The 24,484-nt window shown below is 43.8% G+C and overlaps 1 protein-coding gene across 2 annotated transcripts in view; it reads right to left on the bottom strand.

The window, feature by feature from the left end:
- Positions 1-24,484, bottom strand: part of DOCK2 (dedicator of cytokinesis 2) — a 2,833,934-nt gene that overhangs the window by 207,336 nt on the left and 2,602,114 nt on the right. For both annotated transcript variants that reach the window (XM_069654309.1, XM_069654310.1), the window contains exon 43: positions 9,207-9,291. In XM_069654309.1, the coding sequence (XP_069510410.1) occupies positions 9,207-9,291 (85 nt within the window). The remainder of the gene's footprint in view (positions 1-9,206; positions 9,292-24,484) is intronic.

Raw genomic sequence — 24,484 nt, 5'->3', positions numbered from 1 at the left:
CAATGGCTCTGTCTTTCAATAAATTCAGGTTTCTATTTTTAGGCATCAGAGATTTGTTCAATCTCAAGTAGGCCCATGCCTAGTTTTCTAGGGACAATTTGAATTCCAGATTTGTTTGCTAATGGGCTTTATTAAATTACTAATACCATTTCAAAGGTCCCCATCACTTATCAGACTTTTTGGAAGTCAATCATGAATTAATGTAGGTTGTCTGCAAGCACATCTCTGCCCGTCTATGCACAAGAAAGAAGCATTTTAATCTAACAGAATAATTTGAGGTCCCAAAATTGAAGTGATGCAGAAAGAAGCAATATTTTCTCCAGGTCAAGCATGAGAGATTATCGTGTATACTCCTTATCTGACCCTTTAGATGTGTTGGACTCAGCTTCTATCAGCACTAGCCACAAAAGTCAGAGGGTGAAGGATAATTGGAGATGGAGTCCAAAGCATTTGGAGGGCCACATAATAAGTACCAATGTTGTAGACAGCTGTTAATGATGGCACATCTGTCATATGCACGCTTTCAGGCAACCCCAATGACAGAAACGGGTTGGTTCCTTTTGTGACGGAAAGTCTTGCATTGTCAATGTACATTAAATGAAGCAGGTTTGGAGGACTGCTTAACTTGCCAGAGATGTGAGCCACACAAAGTGATGTAATCATGCTGTTCTGAGCTATGATTATTGTTCGTCTCAATTTGTCTACAAGAAAACTGTACAAAAACACGTTTTTTCTGACATCTTTTGGTGTGAGTCAATTTGAGCGCCATTGTAAAAAGCCACAAAAACACATTTGTGAGTTCCAGTGACTGGGCATATTATCCCTAGTTCGCAGTGTATTAGGTGACCGAGACAATTTTAATTGCTGCACCCCTCCCCAAAGCCATCACAGTGGAGCAAAAGTAGACAAGTGCAGTGTTATTACTCTCCACCTGCCCCCACTACCAGTTGTAGGGTGTCTGTGGAGAAAGGCAAGGCAGAGTGAACACACACATGCATCTCTTCTCTCCCACAGTCATTTCTTCTACACTGTCGGTGTGCTGGAAATTAGTGCAGAGTCCTTGGGCCCTCTACTGCATAGCCGGGGACATTGACATGCAGTCACTTTAAAGGGAGAGCAAGGATGATGAATGCTTTTTCTTCACTGGACCTGATGGGATTATGTTCTTTAATTGTGACCCTGGTTGATCTAAGTCAATCTTACACAAAACATAAAAGGAGAAAAGGAATAAGATATACATACATTGATACATAGGCACAAATAATGACTTCATACATATTAAAATAGTTCATCAGAACCATCCATAAAAGAATAAATGACGGGAATACCTTGGCTGGAGAGGGCAGCATTTGTCATGCGATAAGGGAATATGGAGTATGGTGTGAGTGCCTAGGCTTTTGACGGCAAAACCTGAACCTTGATGTGAGTGACTTCTATTTGGTAGTAAAATATGGTATAGAATGTTTGTACCTTGTGTAAGGAACTCATGGTGGCAGCAGTAAAGACAGACACAAGTGATCACAGTTCAACAGTGTTTATTAAACTTTATAATGGGTGAGAGAAACGCCTAATCTAAACCTAAATCTAAGATGGGAGCAAGCTACAACCCTTAAATAATAATGAGGCAGTCCGAGTGGTGTCTTGTTAAATAAAAAGGGCATATACTAAAAAACCTATTGCCAATCCTTACTGCTAAATTACAAAAAAAGTGTGGGATAATGTTCACCAGAAAAGAAAGAAGTGTTCCCAAAATGAAAAGTCAGGATGGTATGCGTGGGTCTCCCTTCCCCACATTTCAAACACGGGACAAGGAGGGACTTCTGTGCACAGCACACTCCTGGGCCTCGTCAGAACGAGGTTCACAGTTCCAGTTGAACAAAATCAAAACCTTTAGAGGCTAAGTCTCTTCCCTGACAAAGTCTCTTGCCTTCTCTGGTACTACAGGTGCTGGCATGTTGATATGTGCCAACGAACATACTCCTCCCCAGTTGGGTGGCAGCTTCATGCATGCCTTAGATCCGCATGCCCAATAGTGACCATTAATACTGCCGTCCCAAACTTCAACATGATGTTTTTCTGTGTACATAAACTTGTTACTGCTCCATCATTCTGGAAACAAAATGCTGGTTCCTTCAATGGAATTATAGACATTGGTCCAGCTTCATTGTCCACCCAGGTGAGTAACTTTGTGCTCACATAACATTCTTTCAGGCACTTGTCATTTTCTCATTGTACTGTGTTTACTGGTGCTTGTACTAGGGTGTGTGCCTTCCTACCAACCACTCCCTCCTTCCATCCTTCAGCTGTGTGTACTTGGCCATACATGAGCATTTGTGTTCTTTACCAACATTACAGACTCCTCCTATTTCCTTGCATCCTTTCTTACGGCATGGTAATTCTTTCAATGGTATTGTTTTTGTCTCTCCTTTCTGTGGGCCGTGTAAGGAACTCAGGGTGGCAACAGTAAAGAAAGACACAAGTGATCACTGTTCAAGGGTGTTTATTGAACTTTATAATGGGTGAGAAAAAAAACGAATCTTAACCTAGATGGAAACAAGCTACAGCCATCAAATAATAATAAGGCAGTCCCAGTGGCGGCTTGTCAAATAAAAAGGGCCTACACTGACTACAAACTTATTGCCAATCCTTACTGCTAAATTACGAAGGAGTGTGGGATAATGTTCACCAGAAAAGAAAGAAGTGTTCACAAAATGAAAAGTCAGGATGGTATGGCTGGGTCTCCCTTCCCCACGTTTTAAGCATGGGACAAAGCGGGACTTCTGAGCACAGCACATTCCTGGACCTCGTCGGCACGAAGTTCACAGTTCCAGTTCAACAATATCAAAACCTTCAGAGGCTAAGTCACTTTCCTGACAAAGTCTCTTGCCTTCGAAAGCCTGCTTATTCACAGAGAGAAACAAACAAAATATTCTCTCGTTGATCTTGCACCTTGGGCTATTCGCCCCCAGGATGTTCCTCCGCCAGGCTTCAATCCTTCTTGCAGTTTGGGCTTTCCTCCGTCGGGTTCTCTCCAGCCTTTCTTTCAAACAGTTCATGTATTTCTAGCACAGTTCATGCAGTGCTCATTTTTTATCAGAAAGCGGGGTTCCCTTCCCCTAGCTTTCCTCTAGCAATGTGTCAGAGACATTCGATTGTGCAAGGGATTTGACATGACCCTTGTAGGAACAATCTGATGCCTCTCTCTAAACCCTCATAGGGCCTTCTGGTTCTTGTAGTTTCAAAAACAGGTCCCGGTCAGAGTCTTTTGAATGAGAGCCCACGTGGCGCCAGACCCCTCTGCACCTGGACCTCAACTGGGCTTTCTTTAAAGTTCAAAACGCATACACAAGTTCTTTGTCTTTCCTGATTCCTTACATTCAAAATGTTGCTACTTGCAACACTGAGCTCAACACAGTTCGGTTTGCTATCAGCTTCCTCCGACTCACCGGCTGTGCTGAACCCGTTGGTTTCTTTTCATCTCTAGAGTCAAGGATAGTACCACAGTAGCCAGTTTTCCTCTCTGCCTGCATTATCAATGTGGGAGGCCCCTGTGTACCGTTGATATTTGATGCTCCGCATGCCAGATGTAACTGCCAGTCTTATGATTTCCCTTCCGGACACTGCGCGGTTTGAGTAACGAAGGGCAATGGTAATCCCCCCTTCGATGTCCTTCTAGGTCTCTCTGCCTTTCTTTTCCATTTGAACTGTTGGGACATGTCAGGTAAATGGCTCTGGTGTTAGTCCATTGTCTGCTACTGTGTAAGAAAGTGTTTGTGTGGGTAAAGGGGGGTAGAGCTTCGAAAAATCCTACACGGAAGGAATGGGGGGTAGGATGGGGAAAAGGTGTCACAGGGTAGGGGATACCGTGTCTCAACCCTTAGTGTCCCACTTCTACTCCCCGAAGACCCCTCGCCCAGGTGATATTCCCCAGGTGTCCACCCCAGGAAATGGATCCAATAGCGATGGCCGTGTCCTGGCTACCTGGACAACAGATCTCTGGGGACTAGTGGGTGAGATACCTTCAGGTTTCTCACACTTGGCATACACGCTACATACCTTCCAAATGGTGTTACTTGTGAGTCTAATGAGTGAAAACAGTGCTGCATGTTGGCTCAGATTGACAACGTGGCTCAAAATACAGCCCTTCAAGCATCTATCTCCGACACTGTGGAAAAGGAGTATCCGAAGTTGACTGCGGCATTGTTCCTCCTGCCATCACTACCCAATCAGTGTAAGAGGGCAGAGAAGATAATACTGTCTGTGATTCCCTTACCATGACTCCCTTCCCAGTCCTAATATCTTCGTTAGCAGAAGTGGAGAGCAGGACAAGAAATATGTTATGTTATCAGCATTTATAATGTGCACGGTCACCCAAGGGAACATGGCGCAAGGACAACACATGGAAACACTAATGTGTAGTAGTGTTCTAAAAGAGCAGAGTTTTCAGAAGACAGCAGAATCGAAAGTGATTCTCAACACGTCAAAGGGTGACAGGTAGCTCATTCCATAATTTGGCAGCAGCAATAGAGAAGGCCTGCCCACCGATCCTACAGAAGTGAAACTTAAAATAGTCACTACAAGAGCATGTCAAGAGCAAAGAGCATGACCCGGGACATAGGGTATACATTTTTCACAAAGGTAGTTGGCTCCTTGGCCATAGAAGGCTCTGTGTACCAGGCAGAGGGACTTAAAGTCATTCCTTTTGATAACAGAAAACCAGTGTAGGGAGTGAAGTACTGGTCTGATGTGAGCATGATAGGGGGTGGATGTAGCCACCATGGCAGCAAAATTCTGGAGAAGCTGCAATCAGCGTATCAATCCCAAAGGCTGTGCCAGAAACAGGGCATTACAATAGTCAATACGACCAAGTATGACCGAAACTACAACCAGTGGATGCAAACGGGCTGGGAGATACGGCAGAATCCCCGAAGTACCTGTAGTAGGAAGTGACCGGTTTTACGTCCAGCACTAACTTGAGCGGACATAGAAAGTGAGGCAGACAGATAGACTCTGAGGTTTTCCCCCCAAAGACACTGGAGCAGGAACGGAAGCCAGAGCAGTGGGCCATAGAGATGAGGACCAAAGTGCAGTATCAGTTGAGTAGCCTACCACCAGGACTTCCGTCTTGTCCCCATTGAGCTTTAGCTGATTTCTGGCCATGTATGCCCCCGCGGCCGCCAGGCAATCACACACCCATCCCGACACCTCAGACTGGTCAAGTTCAGGACAGAACAGAATCTGGGTGTCATCGGCATAGGAATAGGACCAGAGGCCATGGGAGCAGATGACACACATCATTGGCTAAACATATATGTTAAACAACATCAGGGACAAAGCGGATCCCTGAGGAACACAACAGAAAAGTGCACACGAAGAAGAACCAAATGGAGGAAGTGAAAGAGATTGGGCCCTGTTTTTATGAAAAGTGGAAAACTAGGGCAGGACAGGGCCAGAGAGACAAGCAGAGAACATGTGGGACAAAAGAGTGGAGTGGTCAACAGTATAAAAAGCTGCTGAAAGATCTAACAGTATCAGGGCTCCCACTCCACCCCGATCAACCAGCATGGGGAGATTGTCGACCACAGATACCAGGATACTCTCTGTCCCCCGACCTGTTCAGAAACCCAACTGGAAGGGGTTGAAGAAGTTAAAAGACTCAAAGAATGGGGATTGAATAGAGCAACATTATGCAACATCACTCCCTTGCTAAATTTGATGGAAATATGTGGGACATTCATGAGCATAACCGACATATGACATAAGAACCTGACATATTGTGTGAGTGCCTAGATAGCTGATGGAAAGACTTGAAATTTGATGTGAGAGGATGTGCACTCACTGGATGACATATCGTTTGAGTACATGGGATTATGCTAGCAATACCTTACAAAATATGCCACCAAGTGGCTGATTGGCAGACATGTATTGGGAAAACGGGCATATGGTGTGGTTATCTGAACACATTATGACCTAGTTCATGAGCACCTATCATGCAATCTCGGTTTATGGGACATTGCATGAGAAAATCGGCATGAGTAGTTTGGCATGTCTGGGAACGTCCTAGAAATTTTTTCAGTGCCTGGCACATAGCAGCAATATCTGAAAAATGGTGCACCTTGGCACATGATGGAATACCTACCAGGATAATCTGAGAAGAATTTGCTGAGGGAAATTGGGCTATTCCTTCTAAAGATAACAATATTTTAGGCGTATCAAATCTATCTGTTAGCACCCAAACTATTCACATGTTTTGCGCATGGCATTATCATTGTTTTTGTATATCCATATAGGATCTGCACAGTCGTATGTAATGAGAGACGAAGAGAAGAAGCCAACCATCCACTTGCTATTCACTCTTTCTATAATACCTACATTGCCAAAACACTTCTCTGGCCTATTTGGTTGGGAATTTGACTCCTTTTTTGTAGTATTAGCCTATACACGTCTGTGCTATTTCAAGAAAACACAACAGTATTTAAGAGGTTTGCCAAGATAGGGTTGGGGCTGCATTTAAATTTGGTAAGATTAGTTCCCAAAGAAAAGGACTAAACAAGCATACATTGTCAAATACAGTATTTTGTCTACTTATATTATCAATTAGTTTGGATTTCAGAACCAATATGTCTCAATATGATCAGGCTATTACTGGTTCATAATTTCTGTCCTTGACGCAAGAGAGCTGAAATGATGGATCACTGCTTGCATGCAGGAATTTGCCATACACAGCCACTAACTCACAATTCAACTATGCAGTGGACAATGGTGACAGAATGCATACATTTGTGATAGGCAATGGTGTCGCTGTTGCAACCCTTACCCAAAGGAACTCAACATATTGTTCAGGGTTTAGATGTTGCAGCAGAACCTGGAAATTCCACCAAAGCCACAGGTACTGAAAAGCATTCATTTGCTGCAGGTGTGAAATTGTATTGATTTCTTAAATCAGTGGTACGTGAGATATTTCAGGTAAAGGTGTTTTGCCTAGTTATATCCTCCTTCTGAAACCCTCATATAAACCCTCATGATGAATTGAGGGATTCAGTCACTTCTCCCCAGGAGGAGCCTTTCCTTGTGAGGGTAGGGAGGTGAGCTTGCTATGCAATATTCCTCAAGGGGTGGCAGTAAGCAGGACCTCAGAGGGAGACACTGCCGTCCCAGCGACAAGGACTACTCTCCCATTCCGATGAGAAACTCCCTTTCCATCACACTAAGAAATACACTAAGGCTATATCAGTTGACAGAAAGCCAGAATCCTCCTACATCTGCTATTGCAACACCTCTGCAGAAGCAAAGTACCTGCCTGATACTGAGACCAGTAAAAACCTAGAAGTAAAAAAGAATACAGAACTGCCTGAAACTGGGAAGAAGAAAACCAAAGGAATTACTCTGAGCCTACCTCCAACACAAAGAAGGGACTGCTACTGGAAACTGGCGAAGCCCCAGAGCAGCATTATATATAGAGGAGGAGCAAAAGAAGCAGAGAGAGAGACCCAGGTGTTTCGAACCAGCTGGAGGAAAGCAGGTAACCGAGGGGCGGGGGGACGTTGTTCTCTATACAGCCGAGCAGCTGCAACCCAGTACTGCCGGAGCTACAATGTGTGAGGGGCAGACACAAGGAAGCTTAGCAAATGAGGAATGGTCCCTGGGTGGGCATTCGAGAAACGCGCACAGAGGAGGGAAGCTGTGGCTGGGAAGTGCCTGAGCCACAACTGGACAATGCGAGAGAGTACTTACCTGGTGGTGGCTGGGAAGTAAAAGGAAAGACAATACCTTTCCATGCCGAGGCCGCAAAGGACATGGAAGAGTCTACAAGCAAGGAGACGAAGCAAACACAAAAGGCATTCTGATGAACCACAGAGAAACACCAAAGGCGAGTGCCAACATGGTGAGGCAGCCCTATTACACTACAGGTAACAAGGGGAGCAGGAGACCTTTGGGACAAGGCACATATATCGAGAGGAAGAATAATATTCCTCTTAATATCCCTCTTAATAATAACGGAAGCAAATATAAAGATTTGAGTAAGCCTACTCTTCTCAGTGAAAGTGAAATCATTAAGCAGAGTGAGAATCAAAAGGGGAATCAGCATACTCCTCCCAGTGAGTGTGAATACATTTAGAAGAGTGAGAATCGCAAAGGGACTCAGCCTACCCATCCCAGTGAATATATATGCATTAAGATGAGTGAGAAACATACAGCGACATACAGCGACATACCCTACTCATCCCAGTGAGTGTGCATTAACTAGGAAGAGTGAGAATCAAACAGGGAAGCGGTATACTCATCCCTGTGATTGCATAAATAATAAGAGTGAGAACTGTTCAGGAACACAAACTATGTGTCCCAGTGAATGGAACACTTATAAAAGGAGTGAAACAGGTCACTGGGTACATTGCACAGATCCCAGTGTGTAAACAAGGAATTCACAAGGGACAATCAGAAATATTCAAGGATCTACGAAATTGAACAAATTGGTGTCAGGAAACAAGATGTTTCCAACGATAGTTGAGAGGAGCAGAGTAAATATTTATTTCAGAGGCAAGAACACTTAGAGGGAGAAACTTAAGAGCAAATACAGAACTTAAGAAAGGAACGTGGAGACTGAGCGAACTGGTACAGAAAATAGCAAGAAGCCACTTGAATATCTATACTGAGAAATACTTGGTGACAAAGCAACCCCAGGAGACGGGAGTCACTCTCCTGGTTTTTAGTTATTTAGGATAAGTGATAGGGTCAGCAAGGATTAGCTTTTGGATGGAGAAAAAACATACTTTGAACTTTAGACAAGATGACGAGCACCATAACTTAGTTGTGTTATGTAGGGAAGCCCTTAAAATAGGGGCAAGTATGCATTTTCTATTGTTTTCAATAGACACCTTTTAAAATGGAAAATGTTGGTCTGCCTCCATCTTCTGGCCTACCACACCCTGTAATTGTGAACCTTCAGCTTGTATTATATTAATGCTGACCACAATGCACAGTTTGTGTTTTCTGTCGCAAACTTGAAAGACTGCATTTTCCAAACTGAAATGGACCCACAACTTTCTTTCTGCTTTGCCTCCATTATGTGTTGCACCCACCCATTGCTCAACCAAGACATTTTCTATTTAAATACATTTTGAACAAAGAAAGTAATTACAGTCAGGACTAGCTAGCCATGTTATACGCGATACAAATGTTTAGTTGAGCTTCAAATATATACTTACAGCAAATTCATTTTCAGGATCAATGGACCCCCTCTTGACCGGCCTTGAGTACTGAAACCTTTGCACGTAATTCGACTTGTAAAAGCTGAAATAAAGAATGCTGTTTTAACAAGCAGGGTTGTAGATATGCAACGGCATGCTTTGCAAGTAGTAGTGTTCTATTGTTGTTAACTAGACATTTATGTGTGCATTGCAAATTTAGATGAAAAGTGACTCGAGTTTTGATTTGAGTTTTGTTCAGTAGGCTGCTTGGGCAGTTGGTTCACAATGTCTGCCTTCCATGATCAAGCGACATAACCTGTCCGGAACCCACTGATCTCGAAAGCCACCTAACTACACACATAGAGAAACACAAAGTGCATAGTGGGAGGGAACAATATGTCCCGACTTGCCCTCAGTTACAGAACATGCTGTCAATGAGACTTACGGCATTCTTAGAGATCTTGAAGAGTTAATCCTTGAATCTCCGAATTTACCATTAGTGCATGCAGAAATCCAATAATTTTGCAGGATTAGGCCTTTACAACCTTACACTGGTAAAACATACCAAGCTTTGAAATACTTCATGCATTATTTGCAAAAATCTGCATGTCTTCCTTTGCCCCCCCTTAAAATACGCAACACGTTTTCTGGGGGAGGGGGGTGGAATTACATGCTTCTTGCCAAATTCTGTTTTGTTATGTAACATTTAATTTAATTGCATTTTATTTGTGCTTATGTATCACCAAAGCACTGAACAAAAGATAGAAACAACGGTACATGCAATGGTAAAAAGTGAGTTTTCAGCTTTGTGCAAAAAGACGATTATGAAGTGACAACCTGAATAGATGGAGGAAGAGAATTCTTGAATGTATATGCTAAAAGGGAACATAATCCAGATAGGACATACGGAGCAGGGGAACAGAGAGAAGGAAAAGAGATTGAGAACCTGGGTCCTGATGGTTGGTTGGAGGATATGAGCAAACAGATAAGGATGTGCAGAGACATTTGAAAACAATAAAGAGGAAGTGGTACAGAAGTCGCAATTCAACGGCTAACCATTGAAGTGAGTCAAGAGCCAGGGTATTAGAATCAGGAGAGCTGAGAGAGAAAATAAGACGTACAGAGGAATGGAAGATAACGCGGCCAAGAAGAAGAGACGAGAAATAGTCAATATGTGAAAGGATAATACTGGCAACTAGAAGCTTGGTAGCACTGAGAGTTAGGTAAGGGAACGCTTTACGTATGTTGAATAGATGGAAATGGCGGTTGGGGCAGGAGCTAGGATGTACAAGGAAAAGGATAATGAAGACTCAAAATAATGGCAAGATTACAAGCCAAAGTAGAGACATGTAAGTACGTTGGGGCAAAGGGACTCGAGAGAGGAGAAGTGGGGGCAGCATTTGAGAGGAGGGGAAAATACAATTTCAGTCTTTATTTATTTGAAGCTTATATAGTGCACCAAGCCCAAAGGCATCTCAGTGCTTTCTTACAGAGTGTAGAGGTTACAGTTGTTACATAGCAAGTGCAAGGCAGACACAGTGAAGATAGTGGCATTACAAAGAGAGGGGGTGAACATAGGTTGCAGTAGTTATAGAGCAAGTACAGGACAGACAGGTGAAGATAATGGTATTACAAAAAGATGGTGTGACATAATAACAAACTGAATTTTTGATTACATGTAGGAGCAGTAGGGTGTGGTAACGAGCTAGGTGTGAGTGGGTGCTTGATTGCATAAGCTTAGGGTGAAGAGGTGCGTTTTCAGTTGTTTCCTGGAGATTCTGAGTGGAAGAGGCAGTGAGTTCCAGAGTTTGCTGGCGAATGTGGGGAAGCTGCTGCCGCCTGCCTTTTGGAGCTTAAATCTGGGAATGGCTAGATGGTGCTGATAGATTGCTCGGGTGGGTCTAGAGCATTGTGTCAACGTGATGTTGTTGCACAGGTAGGTTGGGGCCATCTGGTGGAGACATTTGTGTGTGAGGGTGAGTGATTTGAACATTATGTGTTCCTGCATTGGGTTCCAGTGATGTTCGTGTTTAGTGGCTGAGATGTGGGCAGATCTGGTGATGTTAAGCGCAGCCCTGAGGGCATTATTTTGTAGGACCTGTAGCTTCCGGATATTCTGTATCTTAGTTCTGGTGTACCGTGGCTGAGGTAGTGGCATTTACTTGTGTGTTGAGATTGAGTGAGGCGTCAAAGTGGAAGCCAAGCATTTTTACCTCATTGGTGACTTTAATGGTGTGTCCATCTATGATGAAAGACTTGAAGAGGTGATTAAGTTTGGCGATTTTGAGTTGGGAGCCGATGATAAGTAGCTCACGCTTATCGTCATTTAGACATAGCCCATGCTGCGCCATACAGTCTTGGATAGATCAGTATATGGCATTGAGGGTGGCCGTGTCTGTGATGTGGTCTCCCGAGATGAGTATGAGGACCTGGGTGTCATCTGCATAGTTGGTGTAGATGATACCCAAGTCGTTGAGGCAGTCAAAAAGTGGCTTTGTGAATATATTATACAAGGTGGGGGCCACACAGGAACCTTGTGGAACACCACAGGTGACTAAGGTGGGGGGGCCTTGGCTTTGGGGGAGATGATATTCACGGTTCTGTCTTTGCGGAAGGAATTAATCCAGAGTGTGGTGTTAGGGGAGGCGTTTGCTGCTGAAGCAAAATATGTTCACACAGAATGTTGTGGCCCACAAGACTGAATGCAGCGGAGAGGTCTAGGAGAAGAAACACAGCTACTTTCCCATTATGATATATGATATTTTATTTGTATCACGCTCGTACACAAGTGTTTCAGAGTGTGACCGGGCAAGGGAGGGGAACAGGGGAGAACAAAACAACGATCTTATTAGGCCCAGTGACATTGAGAACGTGCAAGTGCATGGGAAAGGGAAAGGGAAAAAGTGCATAGAAGGGGGTGAGTGGAAAGTGCAGAGCAGAGGATAAACATATAAATAATAATAAATCTAAATAAAATAGATAATGGAGCAATAATCAGGGGTAGTGCAGCCAGCAAGTGGCAAGTGCTGTGTTTACGGCAGCAAGAACTGGGTAAGTCTGATAAGTGCATTAAAAGAAGAAAATGGGGATGTGGGGGAACTGTATGGGTACAGATACAGTCCTCAGTGCAAGGGGTGGCCGGGAGGCGGTGCAGAATGGTGGCAGGGTGAGCAGGTACCTGGACCAAGGGGACATAGGGTGGCCAGTTGCACAGTGCCAAGAGAGCAGATCAGCAAGGAAGAGTGGATGCAAAGGCAGATGCAAAGGGGAATGTCTTGAGGTGCTTCTCGAACCGGAGATGGTTCTCCTCAAGTTTTAGAGTGGCAGGGAGGCTGTTCCAGAGGGAGGCCCTGGCCAAAGAGAGAGATCTACCCCCGTCTCTTTTCTTTGAGAAACGACTGATCCTGAGGGAGTTAGAGGTAGAGGAGCAAAGAGTTCGAGAGGGGAGGTATTTGCGGGGGGTAGCTGAAGGTATTTTGGACCCAGGCCCCAGAAAGACTTGTGGACAATGCAGAGGGTTTTAAATGTAATCCTTGTATCCACTGGGAGCGAATGGAGAGATTTCAGAGCTGGAGAGAGATCTTCCCAGGGCTTGAGGCCAAGGACAGGTCTCGCAGTCCTGTTCTGGATTAGTTGCAAAGGGCGAAGAGCAGAGGCAGGTAGATTTAGAACAAGGCTGTTACAATAGTCCAACCTAGAGAGAACCAGAGCTTGGGAGGCAGTGAGCTTCTGGGGGAAGGAGAGGAAAGGAAGAGTACCTCTGAGGAGGTGCAGTTGGAAGTTTAACATTGTCCCTCAGATTATCCATTTGGATTTTTAAATCGAGTAATGCTGTCTCCGTCCCATGTGTTGGACGGAAACCAGACTGACATAGCCCCTGGATGTCATTGTTTTCCAAGTAATTCTGAATTTGCAGATAAGCAACCCGATCAAGAATTTTCAGAAGAAGCAGTACCGTTGTGATAGGGCAGTAGTTAGTGGGAGTGTTGGGGCCAGAGTGTTTTTTTAATAAGGGAAGTACCCACACTTTTTTTTAGGTCAGATGGGACGCAGTTGCTTTTGAATGAGGCATTGATAAGATTGGTGATGAATGGAATAGTTGGAGTGCGCAGTCTTTGATGACTGTGTGTGGGCATGGGTTGCCTTGGCATTTTGATGGTTTTGGACTGCAGATGATCTTCGGAACTTCTGGAATGGAAACCTCTGTGAAGTCAAATTGGGGAAGCTTCTTAGGGAAGTTGGGGTGCCAGAGGGGGTGTGGGTGTTTATGTAGTTTGTCTAGGCTGGTTTTTTCTTGGCTTTGATAGTAGATTGAAGGCAGCTGATTTTATTTTGGAGGGCATTTTGAATTTTCTCACACCATTCTCCATCTTCATTGCAGCTTTCTGCTGGTGGGATAGGGGTTTCTAGCTCTCTAAGGATCAGGAAATGTTCCTTGGTGTTAGAACTGGCTTTGGCTTTTCTGTCATTGTAAAGGTTCCCTTTCGTGAGAAGTACTTTTTGTTTGTAATCTCTGGAGGCAGTGTCAAAGAGGATTTTGTTAGTAGATGTGGGTTAGTTGATGAGTTAATAATAAGGAAACGTGAAGACATGAAGGACTGGATAGAAAAAAAGAGAATGCAAAGACAGATAAAAGGATGAGAAGGAGAAGAAGATTTGGGTGTCAACTGCACAAAGATGGTCAAAGAAGTTATACATTGAGATAATAGCAGGCAGTGGGATTGTATACAGGGGAATGAGCAGGGGAACAAACACAGAATCTTGGCGGACCCCACATTATAAAGTAAATTAAGAAGTTGAGTGACCTGTGCATGAAACTGTTCTAAAATGATATTCAAATGCGGAGAATGATGGCAGATCAAATCAGTGGAGAGATGGTAGCAAGAGGAGTATGTAAGAATCTCATACCTCTACCATGACCAGCAAAGGAAGAGAAATGGGAACATTTAGAAAGGGAGGTAGAAAAGGCAGCAACAGAGGCAGTATTACAGGGAGAAAGCCAGGTTTCAGTGAAACACAGAAACTGTAGAATTTTAGAAAAACTACGTCCAGGATAGAATGTGCTTTATTGCACAACCAATGTTCATTCCCAAGGTTGATGCAGATGACAGGATCAAGGTTGGAAGCGATAATGGAAAATGCAGATTGGAGGAATTGCAACTGCGATTCAAGGGAAAAGAAAAAAAAGGAGGCATCGAAGACTAATGCACATGTATGAGGCATTGTCTGTTAGATGTAGGAGGATAAACAAGAACAAAAAGAGAGGCACAAAGGAAAAGTGTAGGCTAAATAACAAAAGAGGACAGAATAAAGGAGTAATATGGCAGCCATGGAAAGTCAGGAAATGGTGTAGAACAGCCTTCATTTGATGACTGAGGGACATCACTGGGTAGGGACAAGACGAAGGGAGAGAGAGAGCTGCACGGGTGAATGCCCAGGAAATATAAAGGTCAGGTCAGAGACATTGCTGCAGAGAGGCTGCTGCTGACCAATAAGGCAGAAAGTGGATGGGTGCCTCAGACCTCTGTGGACAGCTGCCTCATGACACCAAAGGCTCTGTCAGAGTAGGCAGAGGCTTCACATGTGGTGGTAATGATTTGATTCAGACTACTGTGAGCTAATGGTGGGTTTTCTTTCATCTTTGGTGGCATTTCCTGAACTTTAATCGTTACATGGGAGTTGGACTTCATAGTGAGTAAAGGGGCCTGAGTCTGTAAGGGGAGAAGGAAAGGTGTGAGTTATTCAAGAAGGGCAAAGGAAACCGGTTTAGCAATATAGTCAAAGGGAAACTATATTAAATTCTGGAATTTGTGTTTAATCCAAACTGAATGTAATATTTCAGTATTTAAATAAAAACATGTAAGTCATGTTCAGAATTCTGCTATGTCCCAGGCTTCTCTCAGAACCTGGATATGGTTATAGGGCATGGCCTAGGGCTATGCTTAGCATAACATTTCTCTACGTCTCTACGGCATAGCTCATGACCCTTTCCAAGGCACATTTTAGAACCCAATGTGTCCAATGGGTACGGCCTGTGGCCATGCTGAGTGGGCATTTTAGCCATGGCATGATATTTTACCCTTACCCAGGTTTCTTCCAGAAACATAATGTGCCCACTGGGCTATTGCAGCAGTCAAATAATACCATAACAAGGATTCTTGGACAGGGAACGGTCTTCCACGCCACCTAGCCAGCAAAAAGCGCAGAATCACTACTTGATATAATACCGTTGATCTATATACTATTCATTGAGCACAAAATGAGAAGGATTCTTGAAAAAACACTAACCCTGCCAATGAAAAGCACAATTAATAATACAAAGTGCATTTAATTGTACCCTCTATGCAACAAGCAAATAATGCAGGGCATGACTAGCTGGGGAGATGTAGTCACTCCATCCAATCAAAATTATCATTATTGATACGGTATTTTGGAGAATCTGTAATTAGCACAGGGCTGTCTTTGGTAGTCCCAAGAAAATAGCATTGAAGTAATCACTCTGACTCGATCTGAAACCATTTGCCAGTTAGACTATTTCTGAAATGGAGATAGAATCAAGAAATCTGCATAAAGTGCACAAGTGACAGAACCAAACAGCAGTAACTGGACTGATATGTTGAGTCAAAGGAAGAACTGAACCTAACAAACCCCAAGACTCCATACCTGTCTTGCTATTGGGGGACACGGCCTTAGTGCCTGCGACCAGGTGTTAGAAGACCAGGAGTTACAGATGTCAGAGTGGATTCCTATTCATCAACCTCATCCATGTTGCCTCTAAAGTGGTCTGCTGTAACCCCTTATTCACCTACGAATTGGAGGACAACATGGGTATCGTCGGCATAGCTATATTAATGGTCCTCAGAAGAGATAGGGCAAGATCCCTAATAGTCTTAGGTTTAGATGCAACTGAAGTGGACTGAAGAAAGATCCTTGAGGCATACACACGTAACAATTATTGGGGCTGACTCGAAAGGTCGGAGAGCCACAGATTGTTCCGTCATGATAAAATAGATTTCAGCCTGGCCAGTTCCTTGACTCTGACCGTACAACGGAACAGACATCCCAAAGGAACGGAATGGTTGAGGATGTTATAGGCTGCTGACAAATCCAGCTGAATCAGAACTCTGAAACCATCACCATCCACTGCTTTCCTGATGTCATCCGTAGCTGCCAATAATACTGGATCAAAAGGTGGCTTATGTGGCAATAATCACTGACAATTTAAGAGGTCTGGGTACATTTACAGTGTCAAATGATTTATTTACTGTAGCACAGCAATTTGTTGTTAAAATAGCATGCCTGTTCCTGAGGATATGTTATGTACATGGCTCATCTCATGAGAAGAGCCAGTTGCATATCTATTATGATATGATAGTTTATTTATATAGCGCCTATACACAATGTGTTTCATAACTTTGAGCAAATAAGACTCAGAGATGGTCTGAAAAGGCAAAATAACATAATTGATGGTAGAGCCTGCATCATAATTAAATAATAGCTACATTTCATCACAAGCAAATTCTGGCACTTCCCATGTGAACTCAGATTGTATCTCAAAGATCTTTTCTGAAAAAATCATATCATAAAACTTGGGAGACAAAACAGAAATTGCACCGGCATCAGGGTTCCAAATCTCCTCAACTTGAGGTATGTTCGAAGCAGTAAAATCTGACCAGGGGTTTAGGGTTCTTGTATAGCACCTCTTAGATTGTCATACCTTTTCTCCAGCAGCAATCATTGGCACAGGAGGGTATTCAATAAGCCCAGACCAGCAGTAAGTCAAGGCTTTTTATCCTGAATATTATGAGTTTTCTTTGCCTTTATTACAGGAGCAGACATGTCAATAACCATAGAAATGTTCCTGTGAAAGGCAATTAAGATTACAGTAGGATCTGGATCTGATCTAACATACTAATGTGAATCTTTAGAAGATTTAATTTAAAAAAAGATCTCAGATAGTCAAGTGTAATATTGGGCCACATCCGATTTTCAGTAGGGTGAATAGAAATTGGCATTGGATTTTGGCGAACATAGCGCTTAACCCAAGAAGAGATCCCGATCTGGTATACAAAAGTGGTAATTCAACTCCTATAACATTGGATGTATCAAAAATACAATTCATTGTATAACACTGAGTTGCCATGTTTTTCTTAGGATTTAGGGAATCAAGGTTTGGGTTGATCAAATGCCTTCAGGTGTTAGGGGAATAATCTTTACACAATAAGGAGCAAATCCTTAAGATGGTATAAAGCATGGACTAACACAAAGTGGGGTTCTACCAGTGCTGTCAACATCATGGAGGCAAGATCCATTAAACAACAATCTAAAAACCTCAAGAGCTCATTGTCCATCGTGGGGCACCCTATTCAATGAAAGATGTTCAAAGGTTGTGGCCAACATAAAAGTTTAAACCTTATTGAGCCTTTTAGCCTCCAGGCTAAACCTATGCGTCCAAAATAAATGGATCCATCTTGACCAACAGAAAAGTTCAACAAACCTATGCTCAGAATGTCCAGCCCTTATCATTACACAATCCACAATATGATTCACTAGGCAATCCCTCAAGGGAGTAGTTCCAGTTCCAGCAGACATCTCCTCTGTCTTTTGACTCTTCAGGCTTTCCACAGACATCTTCCATGGCCTCGCTAATTCTTATCTATACCTCTACATGGTCTCACCATTCTACTCCTTGGACATAGCCACAGTGTCACAGTTTTCTTCTATGGACGTCTCCATGGTCTTAAAATGCTCTTTTATAGACTTCTCCACAATCTCTTAGTTCTTCAGGCTTTTCATAGACCTCTTCCACAATCTCACAAACAATTATCTCATAGGCTAGGGTACTTGCTACTTCCCCAGCCATTGTTTGGGAAGGAGGCCTCTTTCCTCCATTACGCCACCTTCACACATTTCAAATAGAACCTATTGGTGTGATCCTTGCCTAGGATCTGAATGTTTGCCCGCAGGTGGGTTACTCAGTCAAGATGGTGGCCCCCTTTTTGACCAGGCAGCCTTAAGTAGCATGTCTGCTTCCACCTGGCTTGTGCAACTTTCTAGTCTTCACTGGCCCTAATTTTACACCTGTCCAATGTGGTTATTTGTAAGGAACAATAGGATTGAACTGTCTTTTGGGTGAGCTGTGTAGGGTCCTCTGATTGCTACTTTTCTATCGGTTCCCCAATTGGGCCCTGAAGTAATTATTGTTATTGTCCTTGTAAAACCAACCAGATTGTATTGGGTAATTGGTAAAGCACCTTACTTTTAAGTTAATTCGAGGCTGAAAGAAAACAACAAGCCTGGATTCAATAAAAGTTACTTTCACGAGATGATTTTCGATAAGGCAGAGGGAACGAGTATTACATGAGACAGCATGAACAGTGCATTACAGAGGCAGAGTTATGGTTTCTTCATGAACCATAACTGGCACATGTGTGTGCTTGTGTGTGTTTTTTTAACGCTACAACCATAATACCCCTTTAATCAACCTTTTAGATGATATTTATCAGATAGGGTTAACCATAAAGATTCTTTAATCAATGTTTTTGGATTCTCTTCATTGGAGCTTTGAATGTCCACATTTAACATGGCCACATTCGTGATGGCTTTTGATCACACTGCGGTGCGGAAGACCTTTGAACGAGACAGCGTGCAGCAAGATGAAGCACAGAGCGTTTCTATCTTAAAGTATCTCACAGCAAGACTCTAGAGTGCATTTTAGGCATTCACAGCAACAACAGCATTCCTTTCAGACATCCGATACGAGGTAATCTGCATCTTTGTCCCTGCAAGAATTTACCATATGAATTATCTGCAGGACACATTTCACACCAGGGAATGGGGGAAAGGGATAGGAGCTAACATTTCGGCTTCCTGGGGATAGAGATTGAGAACGTGACGAGATGTACAGGGCACCGTGTTCTATTCTGCTCTGCAAGCTGTGGCTGAAATTGCAAGAAGCCAGTGCCTCTGATCTCTCACGGCCTGTGGGTGTTAGAAACCTCAAATGCCGTCCGAAAGCCATGATTACTAGGGGCTCTATTGACCCTAGGATGTAGGATTTGAAAATGCCTGTCTGGGTGGATGCATTCATCGTGAAAGAAAAATTGCTGTGGAACTCGGCCTGCGTGCTGCTGCTTTCTAGCCATTGGCTTGAAGTCGCCAACAACGTTATGCACCTGGTGAACCATTTAGACGCTATGTTATTGTTATTGTTATTGTTATTTTGCACTTATATAGCGCCTTATGTACCATTGGTATGGTCTGAAGGCGCTGGTAGGTTGAACGCCCTTGGGAACCGAAGTTCATATCAGTAGAGAGAGTAGAGATAGTCAAAAGGTGCGCGTGAGCACCGGGTATGTGTACAGCTCGTGCGGCATCAGTGTGATAGCTGCTTTCTAGCGGTGGGTGTGGTGGTTGAGAGGTCAGGAGTATGTGTTCGTTCTGGCCGGATTTATCCAGATCGGATGTGGCTGCGTTAGGCCTGAAGAGAACGCCTCGCTGGGGGGTGTGTAACCAGCAGTGATTACTTAGAGTGATGTGGAGTAAGCGGCGAATGTTGATATGAGAACAGTTATACCGAATGGTGTCATAGTATCTCTGTATTCTAGTTGAATGGTGATGTAAGGACAGAGTAAGCGTGTTTGTGACATATGATGGGTTACATGCCCTTTCGGAGAGTTCTAATTCATAGAGAGGCTGTTGGGCATGCTTCCAAAATTCACAGAGAGTACATTTCTGAATTCAACTTTCACAGAGAGGCCAATGGGCACATTTCTGAGTTCAGCTTTCCACAGAGAGGTTATAGGGCACACTTCTAATCTCGGCTTTCATAGAGAGGCTTTTCGGGCGCACATCTAAGTGCAACTTTCCACAGAGAGGCTATTGGGCACACTTCTAAATGCAGCTTTCTAATTGTACTTCTGAATTCAACTTTCCACAGAGATGTTATTGGGCATACATTTAATTCTGTTTCATCCGGAGGCTATTGGGTATACTTCTAAATTCATCATCTAACTGCACTTCTGAATTCAACTTTCCACGGAGAGGCTATTGGGCATACATTTAGATTCAACTTTCACAAAGAAGCTATTGGGTGTACTTCTAAATGCGACTTTCTATTTGTACTTCTGAATTCAACTTTCACAGGGAGGTTTATTGGGCATATTTCTAAAATCAACTTTCCACAGAGAGGCTATTGGGCATACATTTAGTTCAGTTTCACAAGGTTAATGGGTATACTTCTAAAATGCATCTTCTAAATGTATTTCTCAGTTCAACTCTCACAGAGAGGCTATTGGGCGTCCTTCTAAAATCGGCATTCGCAGGGAGGCTATTGGGAGCGCTTCTACGTGCAACTTCTAAATGTACTTCTAAATTCAACTTTCACACTCTTCTGAATTCAACTTCTAACTGCACTTCTGAATCCAACTTTCCACAGGGAGGCAATTGGGCATATATTTAGATTTAGCTTTCACAGAGAATCTATTGGGTGTACTTCTAAATGCCACTTTCTAGTTGTACTTCTGAATTCAACTTTCACAGGGTGGCTATTGGGCACATTTCTAAAATCAACTTCCCACAGAGAGGCTATTGGGTACACTTCTGAATTCACTTCTAAGTGTACTCCAAATCAACTTTCACAGAGAGGTGCACTTCAAATGCAGCTTTTCCCAGAGAGGCTGTTAACAGTCAACTTTCTGTCTAGATGCGACGCGAGCTAGGGTTCAGAGTCCTGAGTGAGGTGCATGCTAACAGTCACAGTTCCATTTCGATGCGACGCGGGCTACAGTTCAGATTTAAGTGCTAGTGTGGCACAAGCTAACAGTCACATTTCTATCTAGTTGCAACACAGGCTAGGTTCGGAATTCTATGTGCGGTGTATGCTATGAATCATATATGCTAACAATCACATTTCTGGCTAGATTTGGCGCATACTCAACTTGAGAAATTCCATCTAAGTGTGGCAAATGCTAACAATCACATTTCTGGCTAGATTTGGCGCATACTCAACTTGAGAAATTCCGTCTAAGTGTGGCATAAGCTAACAATCACATTTCTGGCTAGATTTGGCGCAAACTAAACTCAATTCCATCTAAGTGTGGCATATGCTAACAGTCACGTTTCTGGCTAGATTTGTCTAGACAAGCGAGTGGTGGCCTAGCATTCATTATTTACTACCTTGCTCCAAAGATACACATGCAGTTTATTAAGTGTGGTAGCCTTGACTCTAGTGGGAATCAACTTTACTACATTAATGAATTACAATAGTGTGCATATTGTGACTCTAAATGTACAGGATATTGAAGGATATTATAGATGACTAAGAAATTCTGTGTGGCTTCATGCTTTCGACTGGCTTAGATCTCTGAGGTGACGTTCGGTATCATTCGAGAATATCCATTGGGAGAATGCTATTTTTTATAAGACCAAAATTAAGGTTATTTCAGGGTTTTTTTGGAAGGGAGGTAGTGTTAGTTTTGTACTGGTCCACATACATTATATTTTAGGAAGATATCTGAATATAGTGTTGTTTTATTAATGGCAGCAAATAGTATTGTAAACACATTTTAACTACCATGAGGGGCCCATGTTGTGATGTGGAATGCGGGCAGCGGAGTTGGGAGCGTATGCATTCCCTTGTTGCTGTGTAACAGTAGTAGTGACACTCTTCAGCTTTTCTGTATGTGTGAGTTATTTATGCCACCTGGCTAGCGAGGAAAGAGCGCAGTGTAGACCTTTTAGCATCCCTGATTGAAGTGTTCTGTATGGACCAGTGCTGCTTTCCTTATTTCTTTTTTTTCGACACAGCTCTGTATGAGGTGGATGTACATCGCCCCTGCTCTTTGGAACTTTGCATATCCTCATACTGACCTTGTGATCAGGCTTTGCTCTTAGGGCAATGCAGCATTGTTGCACTGTTCCATTTCTCCGGTTAATTCAATACAAGTTATTATAACATGCATTTTGTGTGTATGAGGTATTCGACCATATGAACGGTGGGTATGCGCTCGCCTGGGCTTTTTTGAAATTTTAAATGAAATTGAATGATGGTAGATTTTTCCAGAAAATGTGTTGGGCTAATCTGCACACATTTTCCTATGTTCACCGCACAACATACACATAGACTCGTTTACTCTTGGTGGACACAGTCTACAGGCGCAGTCCCCCTTGTCACATTTAGTTGGGATAAATCTCCATTGGTCGCCTGTATGCCGCCTGGTGTGCCCCCCCCACCACCTTGGTCACCTGCATGCCACTTGTTGTGCCCCCCACCCCCTTTGTCACTTGTATGCTGCCTGATGTGCCACCCAGCCCCTTGGTCACCTGTATGCTGCTTGTTCTGCCACCCCACCCCCTTGGTCACCTGTATGATATGATACGATATGACATGATAGGTTATTTATAACGCGCTTAATACCCAGAGGTTTCTAAGCGCGGACCCAGGGATCGAACCTGTGGTGCTCCGTATCGTCTTGCTTCTCAGGCGAGCACGTTGCCTACTGAGCTATCCTCCCGGGACCATGCTGCCTGATGTGCCCCCCCACCCCCTTGGATGCCTGTATGCTGCTAGTTGTGCCCCCGACCCCTTGGTCGCTTGTGTGCCGCGTATTGTGCCCCTCCCTTGGTTGCCTGTATGCTGCCTGATGTGCCCCACCAACCCATTGGTCGTCTGTATGCTGTGTGATGTGCCTCCCCACCACCTTGGTTGCCTGTATGCTAACTGGTGTGCCCCCTCACCACCTTGGTTACCTGCATGCCACTTGTTGCGCCTCCTGACACCCTTGGTCACCAGTATGCTGCGTATTGTGCCCCCCACCCCCTTGGTCGCCTGTATGCCACATGTTGTGCCCCCCCCATCCCCTTGGTCACCTGTATGCTGCGCGGTGTCCCCGCAAGCTCCTGGTTCATGACACCATCAACATGAGGCTGGGCAGCATGTTGCTGCCTCCGGATTTGACTTTATGCATTTGTATGCTGCTGCCGCCCTGCAATTTAGGGGTTGGCCATCATGTTCATACCACCTATACTGACTATGCATTACATGCTGCTGCTGCCCTTCAAGAATGGCTGGCCATCATGTTTGTGCCACCTAAACTGAATCTATGCAATTGTTTGCTGCTGCCTCCCTGCAACATGGGGCTGGCCATCATGTTTGTGCCACCTATACTGACTCTATGCATTACCTGCTGCTGCCGCCCTTCAAGATGGGGCTGACCATCATATTTTTGCAACATACACTGACTCAATGCATTTGTATGCTGTTGCCGCCCTGCAAGATGGGGTCAGGCAAACTGTATGTCTTTGGAAGCACTTACATAACCATGTTAAACCGCCTCATGCAACATGGTTTAGGCAACATGTTTTTATGTTTGTTTCTCACTAGCACTTATGTAACTAAAGTAAGCCTTCTTAACAGCGCTGTGATGCCCGAGGGCTGTTGTGCGCTTTACAAATGCAAATAAATAAAAAAATAAATAAAAAAAAATACCCACTGCATCTCCAGAAGGGGGAGGGCCAAACCTTCCCCCTTCCATGGCCAGTGTAATTAACTAACATTGGCTCCAAGGATCCACCCTGCCCTTTTGCTGGGCCCTGTAGCTGGTGGCAGCAATTTTCATACTAATCAGAAAGTATTTCAAGCATGCCCACATGGGGCCAGACTACAGAGGCTAACAAAGAAGACAGATAAACCCAAAAACCTTTCATATGCAACTGTGTCAACCTGATGCCAGCCCACACGGCTCAGTATACATTGACAGTGAAATTTCATGTCTGGGACTGCGTGTTTGCAGTAGTCATCCCTGCAGGGGGACTCCATTCAAAAGGTACAAGTATGTGGTTTGACGGAGCCAGAAAGTCTGGTCTCACCGCAGCTTTAAGGGAGACATGACACTTTAATCAGGAACCACAGAGAGCTTCATTAACCAGAGGGACCCTTTGATCCACAACAGACAGGAATATGGGTGGGACTTAGTATTACATGTTTTCATCCCTTTACCTTTACTGTTGCAAAGCACTCTGGTTCTGACCTCACACATACAGGAGATTGTTGTTGGGGACCCAGGATTGGTTCAGTAAGGTAGGCTTAGCCTCCACCAATCCCTGTGGTCCACTTGGCTTTAGAAGAGGGCAGAGCCCCTCTTTTGGTAGATCATCTGAAGTAGAAGTAAGAACTCATCATCGTACCCTGGCTGAAGGTGCTTTCTGCCTTACATCTTCCACCAGTGAAGGAAGGCCAGGACCTCCAAGAAAGAAGCAAGAACCCTCATCTAAACATCTCCCAGGGAAAAGAGGGA

This window comes from Ambystoma mexicanum, chromosome 3q (genome assembly GCF_040938575.1).
Source record: "Ambystoma mexicanum isolate Mex_15411 chromosome 3q, UKY_AmexF1_1, whole genome shotgun sequence".
Lineage (NCBI taxonomy): Eukaryota > Metazoa > Chordata > Amphibia > Caudata > Ambystomatidae > Ambystoma > Ambystoma mexicanum.
The sequence above is the reverse complement of the archived record's forward strand: the minus strand, read 5'-3'. Positions and strand labels throughout refer to the sequence as shown.